The sequence below is a fragment of the Lipotes vexillifer genome, unplaced genomic scaffold (assembly GCF_000442215.2).
Source record: "Lipotes vexillifer unplaced genomic scaffold, Lipotes_vexillifer_v1.1 scaffold444, whole genome shotgun sequence".
In the NCBI taxonomy this organism is placed as follows: domain Eukaryota; kingdom Metazoa; phylum Chordata; class Mammalia; order Artiodactyla; family Lipotidae; genus Lipotes; species Lipotes vexillifer.
Genome location: NW_006793488.1, coordinates 1,340,239 through 1,363,961, shown reverse-complemented (window position 1 = coordinate 1,363,961; position 23,723 = coordinate 1,340,239). Strand labels below are relative to the sequence as shown.

The 23,723-nt window shown below is 46.1% G+C and overlaps 1 protein-coding gene across 1 annotated transcript in view; it reads right to left on the bottom strand.

Annotated features, from left to right (window-relative positions):
• The window catches only part of LY86 (lymphocyte antigen 86), a 49,483-nt gene extending 26,223 nt beyond the window's left edge, over positions 1-23,260 (bottom strand). The window contains exon 1 of the mRNA XM_007466383.1: positions 23,134-23,260. Coding sequence (XP_007466445.1) covers positions 23,134-23,260 — 127 coding nt within the window. The remainder of the gene's footprint in view (positions 1-23,133) is intronic.
• Between the last annotated feature and the right edge of the window lie 463 nt (positions 23,261-23,723).

Genomic DNA, 23,723 nt, shown 5'->3' with positions numbered 1-23,723 from the left:
ATTCCTGCTAAGGGCAGTCAAATGCGTCCTGGAACTGTTTCATGCTCCTTCATGGAGTAGCATAGACCTAGATAAACGGGTATGGTTTAGCATGTGCAGGTTCTTTACACATCTCAGCTTCAGAGCCATTCTTGGGCCTTGAGTTCTGTTCGTTGCCTGTGCTCTCCCTGGTGGGGCTGGCCCTGGGCGGTTGTCCAGGAGAGGATGAGCTGGCCTGGGGTGTTTCTGGCCAGCGTTGGGCTCTCAACTGGAATCAGGGGGAAGAGGACAAAACTCAGCCTCTGGAAGTGCAATTCCTCCCCGAGGATGGCGGGGCCGAGGGCCTGGTGGGGCTAGGAGCCGGTGTGTCTCGGGGGTGCCACGCATCCCTAAGTCCTCGAGTCCGTGGTTGTTGCTCTGTGCCCTGTGTCCATCCTCTGTGCTGCTGGTTTCATGGTTTGAAGGACAGAGGACGGGGGGCTGTCTCTCATGCTGCTAGTCTCATTTTCCAATTTCATAGCTCTGCTTGAGGCTTCTAAAAAATTTTTGTATTTTGAAATCATTATATTCTCACAGGAAGTTGCAAAAAGATAGAAGTTTCAGGTATCCTTCACCCAGCTTCCCCGCCACGGTGACATCTTACGCATAGTACAGTATCCAAACAAAGAGACCAATGTTGGTACAACCCACAGGGCTCTTTCAGATCTTACTAGTTTTACTCACACTTGTTCACGTGTGTGCACATGTGCTTGGAGTTCTATTGCTTAGGTTTTAAATATTGTTGCAAAGTGGGTGAAGCATTGGCTTTCCTGCTCCCGTGGTAGGGAGGGTGGAATTCCGACAGCAGCGTCACCCTGGAAAAGCTGACACCCCTCCAGCCTCCCCTCCACTAGCCTTCCCCACGTTCACGTCCAGGTCCATCCAAGGCTGTCCACGACCTTCCTGCTGCGTGAAGGTAGCCTCTCTCTCTTTCTCCTTCTTTCTCTCTTTCTCCCTCCCACTCATTCCCTCTTTCTTTGTGCTCCCCTCCAGCACTTAGGTGGGCTACATCCTGAGATCCAGAGCACTGACTTTCTTCTAACATCCTTTAACCCACCCATCCCTTAACCCATGACTTTAGGAGCTGATATTGCTTCCTCCGTGTGCTGTTGGCAGAAAACAGGCTGCTCCAGGAGAGTTCGATATTCCACGGCATGTTTTATAGCACGTTTCCAATAGAGGCATGGCTTGGGGAGGGTAGAGAAGTTCAACAGAGACAGGGGAGGGGCTTACTGTCAGCACATCGCTCGGATGCACTGGTGAAATCGACTCTAATGGTTTATGGAGAGAAGAAAAACTTGGGCAGACAGAATGTGAGCAAAGCTGGTCTGCTTCTGGTTGGTTAATAAAATAGCGCTGGATAGCTTCTTGTTCTTGAATAAAACCCGATATATTACAGTTTTTCAGAGAAGCAGAAGCAATAGAATATATAGAGATGATATCTAGCTAGCTAGCTAGACATAGACACAGATATGACACATAGAGGATATTTATCATGTACATATATAGAAATATAATATATATAATATCTGTCTATCGAGAGATTTATCTTAAGAAACTGGCTCATATAAGAGGGCCTGAGGGTGAGAAAAAGCCAACTTAGTTTTTAGAAGTATTATAGATAGGGCTGTCCTCGTCCCAGGGAAGCAGAGAGAGTGAGCCAGAAACTGTGCCTGGGGAGCCATCGATGATTCTAGAGGAAGGGCGTGACAGGATCTGACCTGTGCTTTCGTTGCCTGCGATCAGTTCTCTCCTTTCTGTCCAAATCCTGGCCTCTCTGGGAAATGTTGCCTTGTTCCACCAGCTTCTTTCTGCCTGTCCCTACGAACTTAGATCTATGCCAGTCAGTTAGCGTAGACTACCTAGTATTCACACTACATACACACTATCTTATATGATACTGTCCTGCCTCCTCAACCAAGGTCCGGCCCAAGAGGGTGGGACTTTTCCCTTATGTACCATTCTGTTATATCCTCTTATATTTTTGATTACTCTCCCCTTCTCATTGCGTCTGACCTCATGTATCTCCAGCGCAGGTGCTAACTCGGAGTTGCAGGATAAATGGCTCTCGCTTTATTCTCTACCTTTTGAAGCTACCTCTATCTGCAGCTTGAAAATTTGGACAATTTCCAGTAAATGAGAGCGGGCTGGATCTCATATAGGAAAACCTTGTTCGTCTCTCTCCTGCCTTTTGTATCTTCAGAATCCAGCTCAACCAGTCTCCTCCCCAGGATGCCCTGGAGTTTCCTGATCTGTCCTTCCTAAGGTCTCTCACGCATGGCTCGCTCTGTAGTTCTTCATCATACCTTTATCGTCATGAAGTGCGGGAACTCTTGCTGGTTTGTATCTCGCATAGGTAGATGACACTAGGGTATAAGCTGTGGAGGTTAGGAATTCTGTCTTATTTATCCATCCTTACATAACCGGCATCTAGTACTGGACACGCCCACGAATCTCAGCTGGTTGGACAAATAGATGAAAAGGAGAGAAGGTTGGGCAGTTTGATGACACCAGGAGGGAAGCTGGGCTTTCACGTCCATCTGTGATGGGTGCCAGCGATCACTTGGGAAGCCTGAGTTTTGAAGCCAGTGATTGATTTTCCCCGCACTTGCAAGGCTCTTTGGAAAGGTGTTAGTACATATTAACTTTATCATCATAACAACCAGGGTGTTTGCCTTGGCACTTAGGATGGAGTTTCTGAGTGTGGTTGAAAACCTAGTCCCAGGCCAAATATTAGCAGGTGTACCTCTGCTATCTTTCAGAATATTCTTTTGCAAATAAAACAAAACAAACAGATCTTGCTTTTGACTTCTTTTAGGTTGGGTGATTACCAGCTCTGCACGCTTGTACTGTTTACAGTACAGGCCTGGTTGCGCATGGATCTGAAAGTTTGCTTTCTTACATGGCAGTATTTTCATGGAGGAGTTTTCATTTTCTTGTGTGATTCCTAGGATAACATTCAAGGATCATTATGGATCCCTAAAAAAAATGGATGGCGGGGGTGGGGGGGAAGTCTTCGGTGAGAAGCCATTGCTGGAAATCCATTACCATGGCAACAGAAAGTTAATATCCTCTTTTCTGTCCTTGATGCGCTGTGGTGTGTTTCTTTCCCCGTTCCCTCATCCTCCTTCCCTGCCACTGAAGAGAAAGAAATGACTTACAAGGTGGTAAATGTATTCTAGCTAGCTGTTCTGTTATTTCCTGATCTCTCCATTTTTCTCCACCTGTCAAATCTTATTACTATAGAATAGCACGGCAAAGCTCCCCGATGGGCTATTATATTTCAAATAATAGTAGCTCTGCCCCCATTCCAGTCTCCTTGGTCAGCATTTCATTGGGAATTGACTCACCTGGCCAAAGTTGGGTATACAATCTGGCTCTTTGTTTCTTTAGCTTGAAAATGTAGGGTGGGTGTTTGAAAATGCTTAAACATGGTTCCTGATACCAAACACGACCAAAATGCATGAAGACCATCACAGTGGAACAGCTCCTGTTTGTAGCTGTACAGAGGGCAAGAATTCCTATATCCCGCAGGCTGCCTGGTAAGCCTGGTGGATGCGTTTTTGAGTGTGAAGGTAGGTTTGGGCTGCCAAATTCAAAATTCTGGATCCCTCACCTTGTCTGCTTCTAACTGCAAAAGAAATCGGATTCATTGGAACTCAGTATTGATGGAGAAGGGGTGTGAACCTGCATCCTCTTTTGGTCTCTGAATTCCACTCCCCAGGAATAACCTGCGTTTGGCTTCCACGAGCTTAGGAGGAGATGGTTTTTGTATGATCGTATACACATTAGAGAACAAAAAGAGAGAAATGGCAATGAGGATGAGCTTTCATTCAAAACACCTCGCCAAATGTCTCAAGGAAAATAATGACCCATTTGAAGCTATTAAGATTGATCTTTTGCATCTCAAGTGTAGATTGACAATAAACACTAAATGCACAGTTTTATTGTGTGTCACCAAGGGGGCATCATGGTGCCACAAAAAATCTTAACATGAGCGTACGAGCAAACTTGAACCTGTCTTACAGGTGGCAGTGCATCTTAGTGGCTGGAGAATGGGAACTGCAACTTAGCCTCTCATTCATTTTACTGAGTACCTGACACATGGCAGGAAGAACACTAGGCCTTGGGGATACAAAGACAAACCAGAACAGGCTTCTGCTTTCATCTGGAGTATAACACTTTCATCACCTAATTACGATACTACATGGCCAAAACACAAACTCAATAAAAGATACACATATACTCTAAATCTCTCATTTTATAGTCAGCATAGAGTCAAACTGTCTTCTGTGTGCAAGGCGTACTTCCCATGCTCTCACTCCACACTACCTGGCCTGGCCCCTTTGCAGGTTAAACACAATCTTAGTAACGGTGTTGTTATTCACTCCTTCAACTACTACCACCGCAATCAAGATACAGACACAGAGAGCGCTCCTCATGCTGTCCTTTGACAGGCACTCCCTACCCCACCACCCCTTCCCTACCCCCCGGAAACCATGAATCACTGCTCCAGCAGTATAATTTTGTCATCTTGAGAATGTTACACAAATGGAACCATGCAGTATGTATGCTTGCGTCTTAACTTGTCATATATTTAAAATTGAAGTCTAGTGGACTTACAATATTATATTAGTTTCAGGCATACAGCATAGTGATTCAATATTTTTATACATTACAAAATGATCACCTCGTATGCAACCTTTTGAGATTGGATTTTTCTTCATTCTCCACGGTGTCCTGGAGACCCACCCAGGTGGTTGTGTGTCTCATTCGTTTGTGTGGCTGAGTTGTTTTCCGTAGTGTGGATGTTTCACAGCTTGTTTAACTACTCACCTGTTGAAGGACATCTGGCCAGTTTGGGACTATTAGAAATAAAGCATTCACGAGCTTTCACATACAAGTTTTTGTGTGAACATGGTCTTCATTTCTCTGGGATAAATACCCAGGACTGAGATTGCTGGGTTATATGGTAAGCGTATGTTTGGTTTTATAAGAAACAACCAGTTTTCCAGAGTGGCCGTGCATATTACATTCCCTCCAGCCTAGTAGGCATGTCCTCTTAAGAGAAACACTTGCCCAAGAAGCTTGTTCCCTGGGAGGAATCGGGAAAGGGGCTTGTAGTCAACAACTACAGGGGGTTGACAACTCCTTTGCCCACTCAGCCTTCAAGGTTCAGGCAAAACTCCCTCCATGACATGAGATGGATGTTCTCAGGAACGATCAAATCCTAGAAGCTGTGAGATGCACACGCAGCAGTGGCTAACTGTTGTTAATGTCCATCTGGCGGAGGGCGGCTTGGATGACGAGCCGTGATGGGGGGTTTCCTTCCATAGCCCCCCTTCCTTCCCAGCGCTCTGTTCAGGACCCCCTGAGGCAGTTCTTGTCATGCCGTCACATGGAGGCCGGCAGAACAAGTGTTAATTCTTATGACTTGTTTCCCCAGCACTTCCTAGTGCGAGAACAACTTACTATATACTTCTTCCCCCTTGAGTCCTGCTCTCCCCACACTGGGTAACAAAGTGTCCACTGCTGCCTCCAACCCCCCATCAGAGTCACAGGAGGAAACATCAATGTACACTTTTCCTAGGAGGCAAGCCTACTGACGGAGCTGATGGTTTGTCTTAGTTTGTCAGGCTGTCACAACAAAATACCACAGACTGGGTGGCTTAATTTCTCACAGTTCTGGAAGCTGGGGAGTCCAAGATCAGGATTCTGGCTGATTTGCCTCCTGGTGGGAGCCCTCTTCCTGGTTTGCTGACTTCTCCATGTGTCCTCATATGGCAGAGACAGAGAGAGAGAGAGAGAGACCTCTCTGGTCTCTTCCTCTTAGAAGGTCACTGATTCCATCACAGGGCCCCACCCTCATGACCTCATCTAACCCTAATTACCTCCCAAACACCCCTCCTCCAAATACCATCACACTGAGGTTTAGAGCTTCAGCATATGACTTTTGGGGAGACAATACAGTCCATAACACGTGTAAAGACCCTCCTCTTCACTGTTAGCAGTCAGCAAAGGGTCCAGAAAGTGACACTGTTTCTGAATTGACCACCCTGATATGGAATGAGCATGAGTGCCCAACAGAAGGCACTGAAAGGGAGAGGAAGTGTTCAAGGGGGATCACAGATGCATCCTTCATGAGAGAATAAGAGGCACAGTATCTCCAGAGCATGCAATTGACTCTTCCTAAAAACACCGTGGAGATTTACTGAGAAGGTGGAGTCGGTACCCAATGAGAGTTTCCACCAGGATGTCTTGTACTGAAATCCGGGAAGCAGGATTCCGAATTCCCAGAACCGGTTCACCACTTATTCTTGCATGTCTCACATTAGGAGATGGAACCAGAATGAATCTGCTGGATGTCCCAGCTTTGCAGTAGAGCTCTCCCTGATGGGAAGGAGAAGGATGTTTCTCATTGTGTGGCATGGACCACCCAGGAACAGAATCCCATGGCAGGAATGACATAGGTCTACAAGCACTCACTGGTCGATACTGGAGGAGAAAAGAACCAGCTGCCTTTGGTTTGGATCCTCTGCCAGCAAACTAAATTCCTAATTAAGAAAAGGACTCATTTATCTGCTTCCTGAATCAACACAACCCTATTAGTTTCCTCCTGTTTAGAGGATTAAAAATACTTTTGCTAAAAATATAAAAAGAATTCTGTTGGAAGATTGCAAGCTGACATGAAAAATAAGATGGAAACCTGACTTCAGATTAATAAATGAGTCACGCACTTACTGAATAGCCACAGACTACCTGCCCCAATGACCTGCACACAAGTTCAGTGCCGCATGTGAGCCGATCACAGCAAAGTTTCAAGCAGACCTGACCCAAAACCTCACCCATCTTCACGCCATCGTTGGAACCATTTGGATATCGTTCAGCCTTTTTTTTTTTTTTTTTTTTTTTTTGCCATCTGTTCATGTGTTTTCAGAACATAGCATTTAAAAACTGTTATTGTATGGAAACATTACTAGACAAAACTGGTTAAACTAGAGAAATTCTTCTACATACCTTTGCCTAGGCTTAATTAAGCCTCAGAGAAATGGAAAGAAAAGTCCTGGGTTGGGGAGCATTTTCTGACATAAGGAGACATAAATAATAGATGCTCACAACCGTTTGTAATTGTGAAAAATTGGAGGCAACCTAAGTATTTATTAAAAGGAGAATGCATAGGGGCTTCCCCGGTGGCACAGTGGTTAAGAATCCGCCTGCCAATGCAGGGGGCACAGGTTCAATCCCTGCTCCGGGAAGATCCCAAATGCCGCAGAGCAAATAAGCCCGTGCGCCACAACTACTGAGCCTGGCTCCAGAGCCCGCGAGCCACAACTGCTGAGCCTGCGTGCTGCAACTACTGAAGCCCACGCACCTACAGCCCATGCTCCACAGCAAGAGAAGACACTGCAATGAGAAGCCCAGGCACCACAGCGAAGAGTAGCCCCTGCTCGCCTCAGCTAGAGAAAGCCCATGGTCAGCAACGAAGACCCAACAGATCCAAAAATAAATAAATAAAATAAATAAATTTTGAAAAAAACATTAAAAAAAGGAGAGTGTATATAATTTTAGTCTATGCAAATAATGATATATTCTACATCTGTGAAAGTGAATTAACCAAAGCTACATATGCTAGCTATCTTTTGGAATAATGTAATACACTGATTTCAAAATAAATTGTTAGTTCAACTCTCATTAATTCCGATAAATTTTAGTTAGGTTTTTCTATGTTGACAGTCATATTGTATGCACATAATAATATTTTGTATCCTCTTTTCAAATCCTTAAACATTTTATTTACTGTGCTGGTGAGGGCCTTCAGTGTCATGTTCAATAGAACTGGTGATGGTGGGTGCTCTTGTCTGGTTCTTGGTTTTAAAGGGAATGTTTCCAATGTTTCACCATTAAGTGTGATGTTCACTGTAGATTTGTATTTTAGGTACATTTCTTTAAAGAGCAGAGAGCTGATTTTTAAAATTCAATCTGGTAGATCCTCAAAAAATTAAAAATAAAACTACCATATGATTTAGCAATTCCACTTCTGGGAATAGATCCAAAGGAAACACAAACATTAACTCGGAAAGATATCTGCACCCCCATGTTCACAGCAGTATTATTTACAATAGTCAAGACACGGAAACAACCTAAATGTCCATTGATGGATGAATGGATAAACATTTTATTATATTTATATATATGTAAGTTATTCAGCCATTAAATATGGGATAATAATGTGGGATAATAATGGTTGTTGTTTTAAACTGCTAAATTTTAGGGTAACTCATTATGCAACAATAGGAAACAAATGCATTCCTGTTTCAAATTAGATATTGTTATCATTCATTGTTTCTTTTAATGTATTAATTCTTTTCTCCCATTCCATCTTGCATTTCAGAACTTATTTCTGGGAACATTTTATTTCTTTCTGAAGTATCCCTTAGAACAGTGGCCCCCAACCTTTTTGGCACCAGGGACCGGTTTCGTGGAAGACAATTTTTCCACGGATGGGGTGCGGCGGTGGGGGGAGTGGGGGTGGGGGGTGATGGTTCAGGCGGTAATGCTAGTGATGGGGAGCAGCAGATGAAGCTTCACTGGCTCACCCGCCACTCACCTCCTGCTTTGTGGGCTGGTTCCTAAGAGGCTGTGGACCAGTAGTGGTCCACGGCCTGGGGGGTTGGGGACCTGTGCTTTAGAAAGTTGCATTACTGTGAGTCTTTTGGTGGCAAACTCTAGATTTTGTTTGTCAAAAGAGTCTTTAATTCCCTCTTATTTTTGAGTGGTAATTTGTTAAATAAAGAAGTTGAGGTCGATCTCTGTTTTCTCTTTTCTCTGAGTATATTGCTGTTGCTATATTAAAATCTGCTATCAGTCTAAATATAATTTTTTGCTACATGATTTCTCTTGCTATATATTTATACCAGTTATTTTTTTTTCCTTTGTTAATTTGTGGTTTTACTCCGATGGGTCTAGTTGTGGAATTCTTTTTATGAATCCCACATGGGAATTGTTGTGTTTACTGAATTTGAAGATTCATGTCTTTCATTAATTCCAGGAAATCCCAGTATTTTTCTTCAGAAATTGCCTTTTCTCTATTATCTCTGTTTTGTTTTATAGCTGTAGCTCATATCTCTCGATTTCTCCATGACGCATTTTGAGTAATATCTCAAGACCTTTCATCCAGTTCATTAGTTCTCTCTAAGCTATTTTAAAATCTGTGTTTTAACCTAGCCGTGATTTTTTTTATTTCAACAATTAAATATTTTATTTTAAGGGCTTCTCTTTGATTCTTTTTCAAATCTTTCAGATGTGTTTTTTTACATTGTATTTTTCCTTGCTCATGTTTTAGATTCCCTCTTTTACTTCTTTAAACAAATGACATGTTCTCTGTTTTATATTCTGTATCTTATATTTTCCAAATCTAATACATATAGGGCTATAATTTTGCTTTTTGTTTTTCTGCTGACTTTCCCTCATGGTGGCTTATTTCCTTGTGTTTTTAAATTTGGGATCGTGAGCTCAATCTTCAGAAATCATGTGAAACCTGAATTGAGAGTATGTATTCCTCCAGAGAAAGTTTGCATTTTCTTCTGTCAACATGTCCCAGGTATTCCCAATCAAGACCCACTTTAATTTAATTTCTAGGCTTGGGATTTCCTGGATCATGAAGGGAATATACATTTTTGTATATAGAGGTTTGAGCCCCAAACCAGTGGTGATATCAGGTCTGGAGTTACTGGTTCTCAGGGAAGAGTTAGTTTCTCCAGAGGCCAAGCAGAGTCAGATAAGTTTCTTTGTCTTCCATTTTGCTGAAGAATGTGTTTTTTTTTTCTTGTCCACTTTTAATTGTGGCTATAACTCTTTGACGGTCCTTGTTTCATGATGGGATTGATTTCCATCTTGCACAGCACAGGGCATGGTTGCCAGACTCTCACAGAGCCATTGAAGCCACATTCTGGCCCACGGAGTCAAACACCTGTTCTGAGGGCAGACATAGCTTCACTGCTGGCTTTCCACTCTGCTTTTGTGCTTTCTTTTAGCTCTGGCTCTTGGAAACCTCCCGTTCTTTCATGCAAGCTTACCTATGCATTTAAAAAGATTTGTGTCACATTTTACCCAGATGTTTTATAGCAAGACAGTTTTTCATGATGTGGAGACCAGAAGCTTGCCCGTTCCATCTGCAGTGGCCACTTTTTGTGGATTGTCTTGGTCTCTCTTTTGTCAGTGTCCTCTTCATGAATGCTTTTGTGTATATGAGACGTTCCAATGCACAAAGGTACGGTAGCCGGGGATTTATTCTCTCCAAAGCCTTCCTGCAGATACCTATGACTGCCTGAGGGCTTTCTCTGGGTGTGGGAGTGAGCTTGTAGTGCTGGGGAGTCAAGGTACACAGGAACAACCATGACAGATAGAAGTTGCTAGATCAATGCCCCAATTTCTTCTCCCTTCAGACCTGACCACCATAAGGCATGTTTCACGGGTCTCCCAGGGGTCCCCAGAAGGACCAGGCTTCAGTTGCCCACAGTGGTTATCTGGATTGGCTTCCTTTTCTCCCCTGCCTCACTTTTTCACTCTCTTCTGGTTCTTCCCAGAATCATTTCTTAAATAAATTTGCACTCAATTCCTGTGTCACTGATCATTTCTCAGGAAACTCTAAACTTAACACTTAAATTTATTCCTCTACTTTATAATGAATATTGACTATGTATATGGTGCTAATCGTTGTGGTTTCAAAGACAAATGCAAAGAAATAGTTTCATCTTTAGAGTAGTTTATATTCTAGGCCTCCTGCTTTCCAGTGTTTTTTTAGAAATACACATTTTAGTGAAGTTTGTAGGTGGCAAGAAGCATTTCAATAGATTTGGGTCAAAATCTCCAGGTGTTTGGATGATGATGGAAATAGCACGGACTGGACATACTTGAATACTTGATTCTTAGGCCAGCAAGAATATTCCAAATTGAGTAACTGGTTACCTAACTTTTACATATTTGGCATTCTTGGGGATTCATATGGTGACGTCACTTTGATACAGAGGATAGTGATGTTAAAACCGAACTGTAAGATGGTTTTTTAGAGATACTCTGAGTCCAGGAAGGGAAGCCATTCGGGTCTAGGTAGCGCAAAAAAAAAAGTCTCCCCTCTCTACAGCAGAGGCCATAAATGGCTAGAGCCTGATTTGCTCCTAGCTTTCAGATGTGTTTTTTGGCCTGCACAATGTTTAAAAACACTTAGGCTATAAGTGTCCATCGACAGATGAGTGGATAAAGAAGATGTGGCACATATATACAATGGAATATTGCTCAGCCATACAAAGAAATGAAATTAAGTTACTTGGAGTGAGGTGGATGGACCTAGAGTCTGTCATACAGAGTGAAGTAAGTCAGAAAGAGAAAAACAAATACTGTATGCTAACACATATGTATGGAATCTAAAAAAAAACCAAAACGGTTCTGAAGAACCTAGGGGCAGGACAGGAATATAGACGCAGACGTAGAGAATGGACTTGAGGGCATGGGGAGGGGGAAGGGTAAGCTGGGACGAAGTGAGAGAGTGGCATGGACATATATACACCACCAAATGTAAAATAGCTAGCTAGTGGGAAGCAGCCGCATAGCACAGGGAGATCAGCTCCGTGCTCTGTGACCACCTAGAGGGGTGGGATAGGGAGGGTGGGAGGGAGACGCGAGAGGGAGGAGATATGGGGATGTATGTATACGTACAGCCGATTCATTTTGTTATACAGCAGAAGCTAACACACCATTGTAAAGCAATTGTACTCCAATAAAGATGTTAAAAAACAAAACACTTAGGCTAATTGCCATATTCATAAATTAGGAGATTAGGAACTTTTCTTCTGAAAAAGTATAACAGAAGATTATAGATTAGGAACTTTTCTAGATTAGGAACTTTTCTTCTGAAAAAGTATAACAGAAGGTTAGACATCCCAGGTCCCACAATCCCACGCAGCGATCGGATGGAGCTGAATAGTAGTTTCCTCCTTGAGATGAGAGGAGAGCTATAGTCCCTGTAACTTTCTGTTGTAAGTTACAGCTGACCCACTTCCTTCATAATTTGCCTCTTCTATGAGTGTATTTGAGCGTTTGAGCCGAGCTCTATAGCTTCTGGAATGGGTGAGATGTAAGGAAATGATGAGTTTTGCAGGAAGGGAACCATGGTCTTCTCTCTGTCACTGCTTTCCAGAATTCTGAAGGTCCGCTCCCCCAGGAAGGCAGCACCGCTGAGACCCCGAGAGCAGGCAGTGTTTACACACTTCTGCTCATTATTTTGGCTCCCAGCTCTAAAACCTCAGACACAATTGGACACTTGATACTTGCTGTTCAACCACTGCTTCAAGTAAACCAAGAGCCATTGGCAGTTTTCTCCTCAGGTGTTTTTTTGGGGGAAACATGCACACTCACTGACACAAGAATTGTTCTTTCATTTAGTTAAAACCAAAGCCAAGTGTGAGGCAGAAAAGCCGTTCACCCTGGAACACGATCTTCCTATCCACTCTCCATCCTGCTTGAATTCCATCAGCTCTGTATAAGTCAGGCTAGAATTTAGACTCCAGAGAACTGAGTCTCCAGTACTACTCTTCTGGAATAGTCACCATGCAGGATCTAGACCCAAGCCTGCTGACCCCAGGGGAGCTCTTGCCTTCACTGTTCTATGAAACTATGTCATTTGTATGTAAAGTTTGCAGTGATAGGACATTTATGGAACTAAATGGTCCTCTCAGTATTATAAACGAGCCCCCTTAGCTCTTGTGTCCCTTGTTTTGTAGGGGCCTGGCAGGGAGGGATGAGGGCACATCGCCTTAAGAGAAGGGCTGCCTAGAAAGAGGATCCTGTGCACTTCGGGGGTGTGAGTAAGGAGAAGACCTGGTCGCGGTGTATATGCCGTATCTCTGGCCTGACGTTGGGTGAGTTCACATCATGGCTTTTATGCAGAGGACAGGACACAGAGCTGCCCAGGAGGGTCCTGGGATGGGGCCACCACCACCCTGCTCTGTGGCTGTGATAGGGACACATTGCTTCTCTGGCTCTGAGTTTCCTCTTCTGAACACGGAGCTGCTCGGACTGAAGCCCTGAGGTTCTGTCTGGCCAGCACATTTCCCAGTTCTGTAAGAGGTCCCACGTCTGCTCTGAGCCTGTGGGCAGGGACTGGAAGAATGCTGACCCCGCCCCACTTGCCTGCAGAGCGCCAGGCTGGTGGAGAAATAAATAGGTGGTCATGTGACGCTCCCTGGCCGCCCGACTCCTTTCGAGGCCACTTACATCCATGACCACAGCCGACGGCCACAAGACCACGGTCAGAAACAGATCCTTTAGCCTCGCGGAGCGTAAGGCTCCACCAAGAGCGGCTCCAGCAACCTCACCCCGTGCTGCAGTGTGCGCCTTTCCTGGCCGTTAGCGGCTCTACAGCCGCTGCAGACTGCAACTGGAGAGACCAAAGTCCTCTACGCTGGCCACGGAGCTGGAAACAGAGAGCAAGCCAACGCTGTGGGGGGCAGGGGCGGTGCCCTGTCGTGCCATCTCTGACCGGGAGGGGGCAGGTGGGAGGAGACCACCGGGGACTTGCTCGCTTCTGCTGACTGGGGCGATACCAGGCGTTTTCTGGGAATAGGAAGAAAGGCAGTGCCTGCTGTTTGGGGCTCTTGAAGACCTCAACTCTCGCGATTCTTTCAGAATCATTTCACAGGCTTGTCTGGGTGAGACAGCCTGAGCAAAGATGAAAAGGAAGTTGCGTCACATCCCAAACACTGGATGAGCACGAAGCCTTGCTCTTAGAGAGTCAGAGAGTCCCCACCCGTTTGGACAGAGTAGAGAGAACCACGGGATTTTTTTTCTATCTTTGTAAGTAGATAGTAGTAAGGACAAAGCATTGTGAATAAGCTAGAAAAAAAGTATATGTATAACCATATAACAGAAGTGCTTGGGGAAAATTAGAACAGAAGGATTGATCAGCTCAAGTGGCCTCATATAAAAATTGGATAGAAAGCTGGACGAGAGCCAAGTCAGCACCAGAAACCCCACAGAATATACAAGTAGAGAGACAATCCAGTGCTATGTTCTAAGAGGATGAGTTAGCTAAATGTCGTAAAGATGCGCCTCAACTGTGCAGACAAAATCCATCATCGCCTCTAAATGACCCCTCTCACTGTATTTCTGACATTAGGGTGGTAGGTGTACGTTTCCAGCAACGCTGACAGGCTGGGTTAATGCATAATAGTGCCAGGATGGCATCACAATGACCCAGCAAAACACTCATCAATTGATGAAAGAGTAGCAGGATACAGGGAACCCTGTGAAAGCAAAGGGCTTAAAAGGTCTTCAGGATGTAATAGGTCAAGTTTAAGTACAGAGACCTCAACTTGCTGACCCGGTGCCTCCAGGCCCAGGATCAACTGATTGGTAACTCAAAACCTGCGTCCTGACTGGTCTGAGTGACAGTATTCATCTTTGGTCTGGAACATACTGGACAGCTAGGAAAATACTGAACTAAGTATTTTTATAACTCCAAGAAAAATAAGAATACAGGGAAGAATAAACATCAATGTAAAGATGATAAAGAAAGAAAGTTAAACGCATAGTACCGGTATTTTGACACTAGTTTAAGGAAAGGGTCATAGTAAATGGAACAATCACCGTGATAATCCGTGCTTGCTTTGCCTGCCTTTAAAGATTTTAAAGCATTTAAGGAAATCCACTGTATTTGTTTACATGCTTAAGAGAGTTCTATTAAAAAATTTGTGACCCAAATGCCTGCAATAAAAGTAATTTGTTAAATTTACAAAGTTTTGATTTATTAATTATGCAAGTAGAGTTTAATTGTTTAAAGGGCTACTTTTAATTCAGTACGGGAAGCATGAAATTGAGCACTGAAACATACAGAGAAGCCCTCCGAATAAGAAAGTTCCCAGCTACGGGAAAGGATTCTAATGGTGAACAGGCAGAGGGAACCCTGATCATTCTCGTCTGGATTTGTCCCCGGGGCTGGCGCAGTTCCCACCTGGCCAGAGGGGAGAGGCCAGGCTTCAAATAAGGGAGCCCATTGACCTCGCTCTAGGTCCCCAGACAGCCTGTGTGACTCTCCCACTGTTAAGTTGTGCTTGGAAGCAGCGCTTTCTGGGCTGAGGGTCTTTTTCTTTTTCCTCCTGGCCATTACCTCCTGGCCTGGTTACTACTTTCTTCTGTTCCGGAAGTGGAGAGGCACCGCAGGGGAAACGGGCGCAGAATTTCAAAAAGGCAAAGAGGCACAACTCGGCCTTCTTGGATCCCTCACAAGGAGTCCGGCAGACACAGGCTTGCCCATTGCCCACTGCGCAGGAATCACCCCGGCCGCACCCAGATGCATGCGCGAATTCTATAGCGCTTGTTTCCCGGGAGACCCCAGAGTACTTCCAGGGATGCTCACCTGGCTACTCTAGGACCCCAGAATGAAATACTAGATCAGGAGCCTGGGCTCTCACTTCACAAGGCATCCCAGAGAAGGAACGCACGCTAAGCCAGATGGCACGCAGTTTCTGGGTGGGTGGCCCTTTTCTTTCAATTATCCGTTTCCCTGGACTGTTGTTTAGGGTTGAGGTTTGGAGGGTGCCCCCGCCGCCACTCCCCACTTGTATGCTTGACCAGCACGCCCCTGCTTTGTGCCTTCCGACTGCTCTCACCAGTGATGCTGCCAGCCTGGGGCTCCTGGGTGACGGGAGCCTGGTACCTGCCGGGCTCTGCCGGGTGCTCCAGCGAGAAGAGCTGGAGCTGGGAAGGGGGCTCTCTCCTTCGCTTTCCTCGGCCTCTAAGAAAAAAGCTGCTTTGGACCCGCGCTGCCCCTTCTGCCGGCCTGAGTCTGCAGCCTGGCCCAGGACCTCACACTGGTGGCTGCTTTTGCAGTGTGTCCTCTGCGTTGTAGTCTTTACAGAAATAGCTGCAGAGCTGGAGGATGGTCCTTCCTCATCGCTAACTCTCCAAAGAGGCTCCTCCCCAAACTCGAGCTAAGCTGCCCCTCCGATTTTGCCTGAGGATGGAAAGAGCCTCTTACACTCACAGACTCTTGGGTCTTTTGTCTCCATAGGTCCCTATTCAGTAAGTCACTCAGCATCTCTTAAAAAGCTCTTAGGAGAAGTAACACCACCTTGGAGACTTGGCCATAAATGGTAACAACCAGAGGGAAACAGGGAGGAACACAAGGGCTCTGGCAGAAGCGCATCTGTGGGCTGGGCTGTTTCCCCTCCAGCTCCTGTCCAGTTTTGACTTTTTCCTGTTCCCAGTTTTTAAAATCTGCATCTCAATGTTGACATTCTTTTTTTTTTTTTAAACCAACTTCCTGTCTTTAAGTTTGGCAAAGAGGCCCCACTCTGCCCAAGGCCACTAGCTGTTGAATCCTGCAGGCCCTAAGTTTTCCCTTTGAAGTTGCATCTTTGTTTCTCTGGCTGTTTACTTTTCTTTATTTATATCCCAGTATTTATATCCCTATTAATCTAGGAAAATAAACAGAGAAATTGCTTTCTGCGTGTAATTTTTTAAAGTATTTTTAAATGACTACGTGGCGTGTGATGTTTTCCATTCATATTATTATTTTTTGATGTCGTTGCTTCTTTTGTTTGTTTTATGCACCGTTTACTGAAGAATTATTAGGTTTTGAGGAAAGGAGGTTTTCCCCCTCCCTTTCCTTCCAGGCTCTTTAAAACAATTTTTTTCCTAGGATATTTTATCAAAGTCCTTCCGCTCTGCAGCCAGGCCATTGCAGTTCACCCTCTGCTTGGAAGGAAATGTGGCCAGAGTCGCTTCACATTCTTAGAGTCTGATGCATTGTCCTGTGTGACTCTCTTTATGGCTTATTCAGGCGCATGTGACCTGATTTTGACTTTGTCATTAAGGGCTTTTTGGAGGTCAGATAAAGTGAAACTGATTTGGGCAGAAGTGGACAAAGCTGATCCCTTCAAGGGGCGGGAGCTGGTGTTGGCTGCACGTTTTGAATCACAGCGATCAGATGCCATGGTCCCCTGACCCTAGGACATCCCAGGTGGCTGGTCTGTCCCACAGGTACCACCCACAGCCCTCAACTTACTGCTGGAGACGGGGCTCCCCCAGCTTATTCATGGAGGAAGCTGCTCTTAATGGCTTTTACTCCATATTAGAGTTCCGCGATAACAGCTTTAGGTCACTGGGCATGGAGTCACTTAGGCTGGTTTGTACCAAGAGCTCAGGTATGTTACTTTGTTAAGATATTTAATATATATGTGCTTCTGTTTTTATATCTGGAAAATGGAAATACACACCCTTCATACCTCCTAGGGCTATTCATGAGGACTGAATAAGACCTTACAAATGGAAGAACTTTGTAAATTGTAAAACGTTGTACAGAAGCAGGAGATTGTTATGGCAACGACGATTCTCTCAACGGGATCCTACAAGTCCTTTGCAGTCGTGGTGGTTTTGGTGCCAAGTTCACTTGGCCATGGAGTTTCTTTATGGCTAGAATCATCCAGAAGACCCAGGACCTGAGGCTCTGATCTGGTGGAGAGCTTGAGAGATTCTTTCTGACCTTGACTAGGGAGCAGCAAACTTTTTCGACGAAGGGCCAAATAGTTAATATTTTCGGCTCTGTGGGCCCTCAGTCACTGTCATGCTCCTCACTGTGCCATTGTAGCACAGCTCCAAAAAACTTTATTTGTGGACACAGAAATGTGAATTTCATATAATTTTCACATGTCACAAATAGTATTCTTCTTTTGATTTTTTTTTTTTAGCCATTTAAAAATGTAAAAACCATTCTTAGCTCATGGGCTGTTCAAAAACAGGCAGCAGGTGGGATTTGGCCTGTGGGCTTCCTTTGCTGACCTTTGCCCTAGACGACCCCCAGGAGCCAAGTGAATGGCCAGGTTGACTGTGAGTATCAGAGAAACCGCAAAGGGGGACATGAAGTGATTTGGGCATGTGTCACAGGTCCTTTACTTTTTATGACTCTCGTCTCTGCCTGGTTGATGTCAAGGCAGGTTAACTGACAACACTGAGGTGTACGCTCAAGGCTCTTGCCAGAAAATACAACTCAGATCTCTGCCCTTATCAAAAACCCCATAACAGCAGCAATGGCCACAATAATGGTATTTACGGATGGGTCCTGGAGCACCTGCAGCTCACCCATTCCTATGGGTGTCCAAATTCCCCTTGAGCAACCCGGACCTGCAAGTGCTGCATTCAAGGATGGTTCTACTGTGGCCTTTTGCAAAATCGATCCTGAGTTTCATTTTGGTAATGAGCCCTTGGTCTACACTGAGGGGCACCACAAAAAGCAGTGGATGTGAGTCACTGTGGCATCTCTTGTAGAGATGCTCTCCAGGATGCCACTTGCTCCAGGGAGAAATGCTTCTCACAGCTTATTTCAGGGTCAGGAAAAGCTGGACATCTCCTTGAAAACTGGTTTTACTTTTTAAACAGTGTAATTTCCTTGTTTGATTTGGATTCAAGGAAGCTCAGAGTCAAATATACCTCTTGTGACAGTGAAATATCTTACAAGTCAGCAGCAGCAAAGATTTACTGAGCACATAGTATGTGCTCAGCACTGTTCACACAGTCCTTTTCACTTAATCCTCACACAGCCCTGAGATGCCGATCAAATGATTAGCCCTATTGTAGTGGGCTGGATAATTGTTCCCAAAGATATCCATGCCCCGATACCCAGAACCTGTGAATGTTACCTCAAGTGGCAAAAAGGACTTTGCAGAAGTGATTAAGCTATAAGGATCCTGAGGTCGTGAGATTATCCTAATCACAAGTGTCCTCACGAGAGGGAGGCTGAGGGAGACTTGACACAGAAGAAGGAAGGAATGTGACAGCTGAGGCAAGGTGCAATGCTGCTGGCTTTGCAGATGCAGGAGTGGGCTGTGAGCCAAAGGATGCAGGGAAGCAGCTACAGAAGCCGGACAAAGCAAGGAGAGGATCCTCCCCTGGAGATTCCAAGTGAGGATGCCCTTTGACCAAGTGAAGCTGACTTGGGACTCCTGGCCTCCAAAACTCCAAAAGAATCAATGCACGTCCTTTAAAGCCACCAAACACCAAGGAAACCCACTTTACAATCAAAGACAGGAAACAGAGAGTATTGCCTAGGGGTTCGAATGATTCCAGACCCCAAGCTCCTATCCGTCACGCCGCTGCCCCTTCTGTTGTAAGTGTCCTGACCTCCCCAACCCCCCGGCTTTATTATTCCTCTCCCCTTCCCCACCCCACCGCCTCCCCTACCGTCTAGTTCACCTTCCGACCACGTGCACTTTTGTGATCCGCGTCACATCTTCGTGTGATAGAAGCAGAACCTCAGTAAACACATTGGTGGACATTTGGGGCATGTAGGTGGGGTGGGGCCCCTGGGCTTTTTCTAGCCCTGGAAATTGTCTTATGATTTAACAAGAGAAAGGCCCCTGACTGTTTTAGTTCCCCCTTTGGCTTTTATGAAGACTGTCGCTCTCTTCTTTGCTGCAGCAGTAACGGTTGGACAGAGCAGGACTTTCTGCTGTTTCAGACACTGTTGCTCACTTCCTGGTCTGTGTTCAGAGCCCCATACCGTTTATGAAATTCTTTCATTCACCTCAAGGATTTTTGTCTTATTCAGAACAGTTTCTAGCCGAAAATGCCCCCTCCCACTAAAATGATAAAACAAAAAGAGAAATGAAAAATGAAGGATTTTCTGCGCGAAACCCAGAAGACAGTAGGTCCTTTATTTTTGTCAGCTGATCCTCCCACATCTGTGCGCATGTCGGGAGCCCTGATGTGCCCAGGGATGTCTAAACCCCAGGCCTGGATGAAACATCACAACTGAAGGATCACATACTATGTCTATGTCATCAGTGTGAAGGCCTCGAGGGGCTGCCCCGCTGTGAATCCAGCTGCTGAGGGGGCACCTCCATCTGCGGAGGGGTATGCAGCCATTCAGTCCCCGATAGCTCAAAGGCTCTCAAGAGAGGAGGGAGGCCCATCCCTAGAGGAGCTCCCAGGACACTGCTTTCCTCTCTGCTGATCGCAATGTACACCAAAGGTTCCTTCTGACATAAAGCCTGTTGAAATTCTGCTGTTTAGCTACCATGATTTCTTTCCTGGGTGACTGACTCTCTAGGCTACAGATCCTGCCTGAAGCCTCAAACAGTTTTCAGTCTCATATCCATGCTCCTACCCTTACCTGAGGAATCTTGCCAAAATGCAATCCTTTCCTCATTGCCAAAAGGATACAGCCCAACCTTGTCTGGGTCTCTTGGTGTATTAGTCAGGGCTCTCCAGAGAAACAGAACCAATGGAATTACATATACGCATCTATTCTAGAAAGAGTTATTACAAGGTGTAGGCTCACATGAGGATGGAGCCTGAGAAGTCTCACGATCTGCCATCTGCAAGCCGGGGCCCCAGGAAGGCTGGTGGTGTAGTTTGAAGGCCTGACAACCAGGAGGGCTGCAAGCAGGAGCTCAGGGTCCCAGGTCTGCCGTTGGGCAGAGAGTGAATTCACCCTTCCTCTGCCTTTGTGTTCTACTCAGGCCTTCGCAGGTTGGGTGAGGCCCACTCACGTCGGGCAGACCATCTGCTTTACTCAGTCCCCTGATTCCAGTGTTAATCTCGTCTGGAAACACCCTCACAGACACACCCAGACATGAAGTTTAGGCAGCTGTCTGGGCATCCCATGGCCCAGTCACACTGACACATAAAATTACCCATCACACCTGGGCTCTGCCCACATCTCCCACCTCATCTCTCACCCTCCTCCACGTCCCAGCCCTACTGCAGCTCCGTGAACTCTAATCCTGGGCACGTTTCCCGAACTTCACACACGCTGTTCTCTGCCGAAATGCTCCTTCCTGCTGCCCACCTCCACTCCATTTGCCTTCTGACAAAATTCTAGACGGCAGTTGATTCAGAGTAGCCTCTGGAGTCAGACAGGCCTGGGATCAATTTATTTTAATTCTACAAATATTTACCTAACGCCTCTTCTGTGCCACTGGGGATGTGATTCTGCCACTATTACCTTTGTTGCCACGGAAAAGTTACCTGACATCTCTAATCCTCAGTTTACACATCTGTAAATGAGAATAATGCTTAGAAAGCCCTTAGCGCGGTGCCCGGCACATATAAACGTTCTATGAACATGAGATGCTATAATTACTGTTTGTATCATCCTTTAAGGTTGAACTCAAGCTTGATGACCTTTCCCTGATGGGTTTAGGTCCCAATCTCACCCTCTCCAACCATCATGTCCCCTGGTGCCGGACCTGTGCCTCTGTTCCAGCCCTTCACACACAGCCTGTACCCTGGTGCTTGTTTCATCCTCCCACCACTCTTGGACTAGGTCTGCGTCTCCGCCATTCCTTTTGCTGAGTGCCCGGAGCAGGGTTTGTGCTCAGCATTCATTGACCCCACGGAGCAACCACCCCTTCAGAGGGAGGAGTCTTCCCTGGGCGGGTGGGTGAGAAGCTCTGTTTTTTCCCTTATACATCTGCTCCTCTCGTCTCTCACGGCAGGGGCTTGCCAGGCTTGGACGAATGCTGCAGGCGTCAGGCCGGTCTGAGGGATCCACCAGCCATGGCAACCCTTCATGGGAGGACGAATTGGAAAAACAAATCCTGAGCAGGGCATTCATCTCGAGTCTTGCTTCGGGTCCTGCATCTGAAATGAATAGACACCAGCAGAAAGCATCCCATCCCCGCAGGCAGAGCAGGAGTCCGGTGCTCAACACTTCCAGCATCCAGCCATTCCTTCTCTTTTACACTAAAAAAATTTCTGTGTGCATTTCAATGTTCGATGTTCCTTCTTTTTAAAAGAGTAAAGTGTGGGCCTCTCTGAGGCAGCTCCTTGGGTGGCAGCCGTAGGGATCAGCTTCTGCTCAGTGTAACATCTACACTACTCCTCAGCTTATCATGCAGCCGACTTAGATGCTTAAAGGGCATCTCCTTTCTACCTCTTACAGTCCAAGAGCATTCTGACCCCTGTCTACCTCCAAAGTGGCATATTTCACAATGTCATGACTTCATGAGCCAGTCCCTCTAATCTTCATTCAAGCTGTGATCCTGAGACTGGGCTGCTTTCTGGCCACTCAGGCCCCCTTTATGGACTGAGTTCCCCAACCCCATCCATATGTTGAAGTCCTACCCCTCAGTACCTTCAAATATGGCAGTATATGGAGTAAGGGTCTTAAAAGGGTGATTAAGGTTAAACGAGGTCATACTTGTGGGCCCTGATCCAATATGACTGATGTCCTTATAAGAAGAGACAGAGGCATACTAGGAACATGTAGGCACAGAGCAAAGACCAAGTGAAGACAGGAGAAGACGGCCATCTGCAAGCCAAGGAGAGAGGCCTCAGGAGAGACCAACCCTTCCGACACTTGGTCTTGGACTTGCAACCTCCAGAACTGTGAGACAATACATTTCTGCTGTTTAAGCCTCCCAGTCTGTGGTGTTCTAACAGCTCCAGTAGATGAATATACACTCCAAAGACTCGGTTCCGACACTGATTTCGGCAGTTCCCAGCATTCTATTCATTAGCTTGCAATTTTGGTTGGTATCTACGTTTGCCCCATAGGGTAACGTAGCTCATTCCCTTTTGTTATGTCCAGCCCTAGAGAAAATCCTGGCATCAGCAGCTGCCAGATAAGTGTTTGTTGAATGAATGAATGATGTTGCTGCTGTGATAGAAGCTCTGGGAGTGTCATCAGAAGGACAGGAGTGTTCTCCTTTGGCGTAAATGACCTTTTCACTCAACTTGCAAATGAAATAACTTGGCAAGGTGTCCCGGGTGTACAATCGAGGGAGGCGACAGAAGCATCTCTTCCTGATCTTGAACTGGCGAGGTTTCTCACCAGTGTACTGGTGTACTCACCGGTCAGTCTGTTCTTTTTCGGGCTCTGTGTTGTTAATGAATAGCTGTATCTAGACTCTCACTGTCTGTTTCTGTTCCTCTTGTCATACTCTGAAGCTCTCTCCCGGCCGATCGCTGCTTCTGCCCAGGGCTCCCAGGGGTCCTCGCAGACCTGTTCGGCCACTGTCCCCCTCACCCTTCCCCCACCCCAACAAAACACTCCAGCAGCTCACATCTGTGGGCCTTAATTTCCCCATGAACAGAAATGGACATTCAGAAAGCGCTTACCACAGCTCTGGTAGAGGACTTGCAGGCTCTCATCCCTGCAGGCCGTGTGTGTGGGCCAGGCTTCCCCGCCACGGCCCTGGGGAGACAGCAGAGTCCAGACAAGAAAGGCGGCCATGAGCACCTGCATGGCGAGGTCCTGTGTGTGACCAACAGAAGAATAACTGGCCCAAGAGAAAGGGCCCTCAGGGTGCTTCCCCTCCTCTCATAAAGGGGTGACATGTTCAGTTTCACTTCTCATATTATATGCTCCTTGGGGAACCACTCTGAGAAGCAAAAGGCAGTTAGCAGAGGCCTTTGAATGCCGTTCCCCAGAACCTTTGGTGCTTGAATCAACGGGTGAGACTCGTCTGGGTCCGGGGTGGCTAATGTTTGACTTTCTGCTTTCAAAGAGAGGGGCTAGCAGGACCTTACAACTGGGCCCCCAAAGAGCCCTCCTTCCTGCCCCGCCCCCCTTACAGCCCTGCCCCCGGGTGGGGCAGAGAACTCAGGAAAGTGAAACCACAGGCCTCCACATGCTTTCCATCACTGGGTCCCCTGTCCCCAGGGGCCTCTGATGTGGGCTGTAGCCCAGGGGCCTGGCTGGGGCCGGC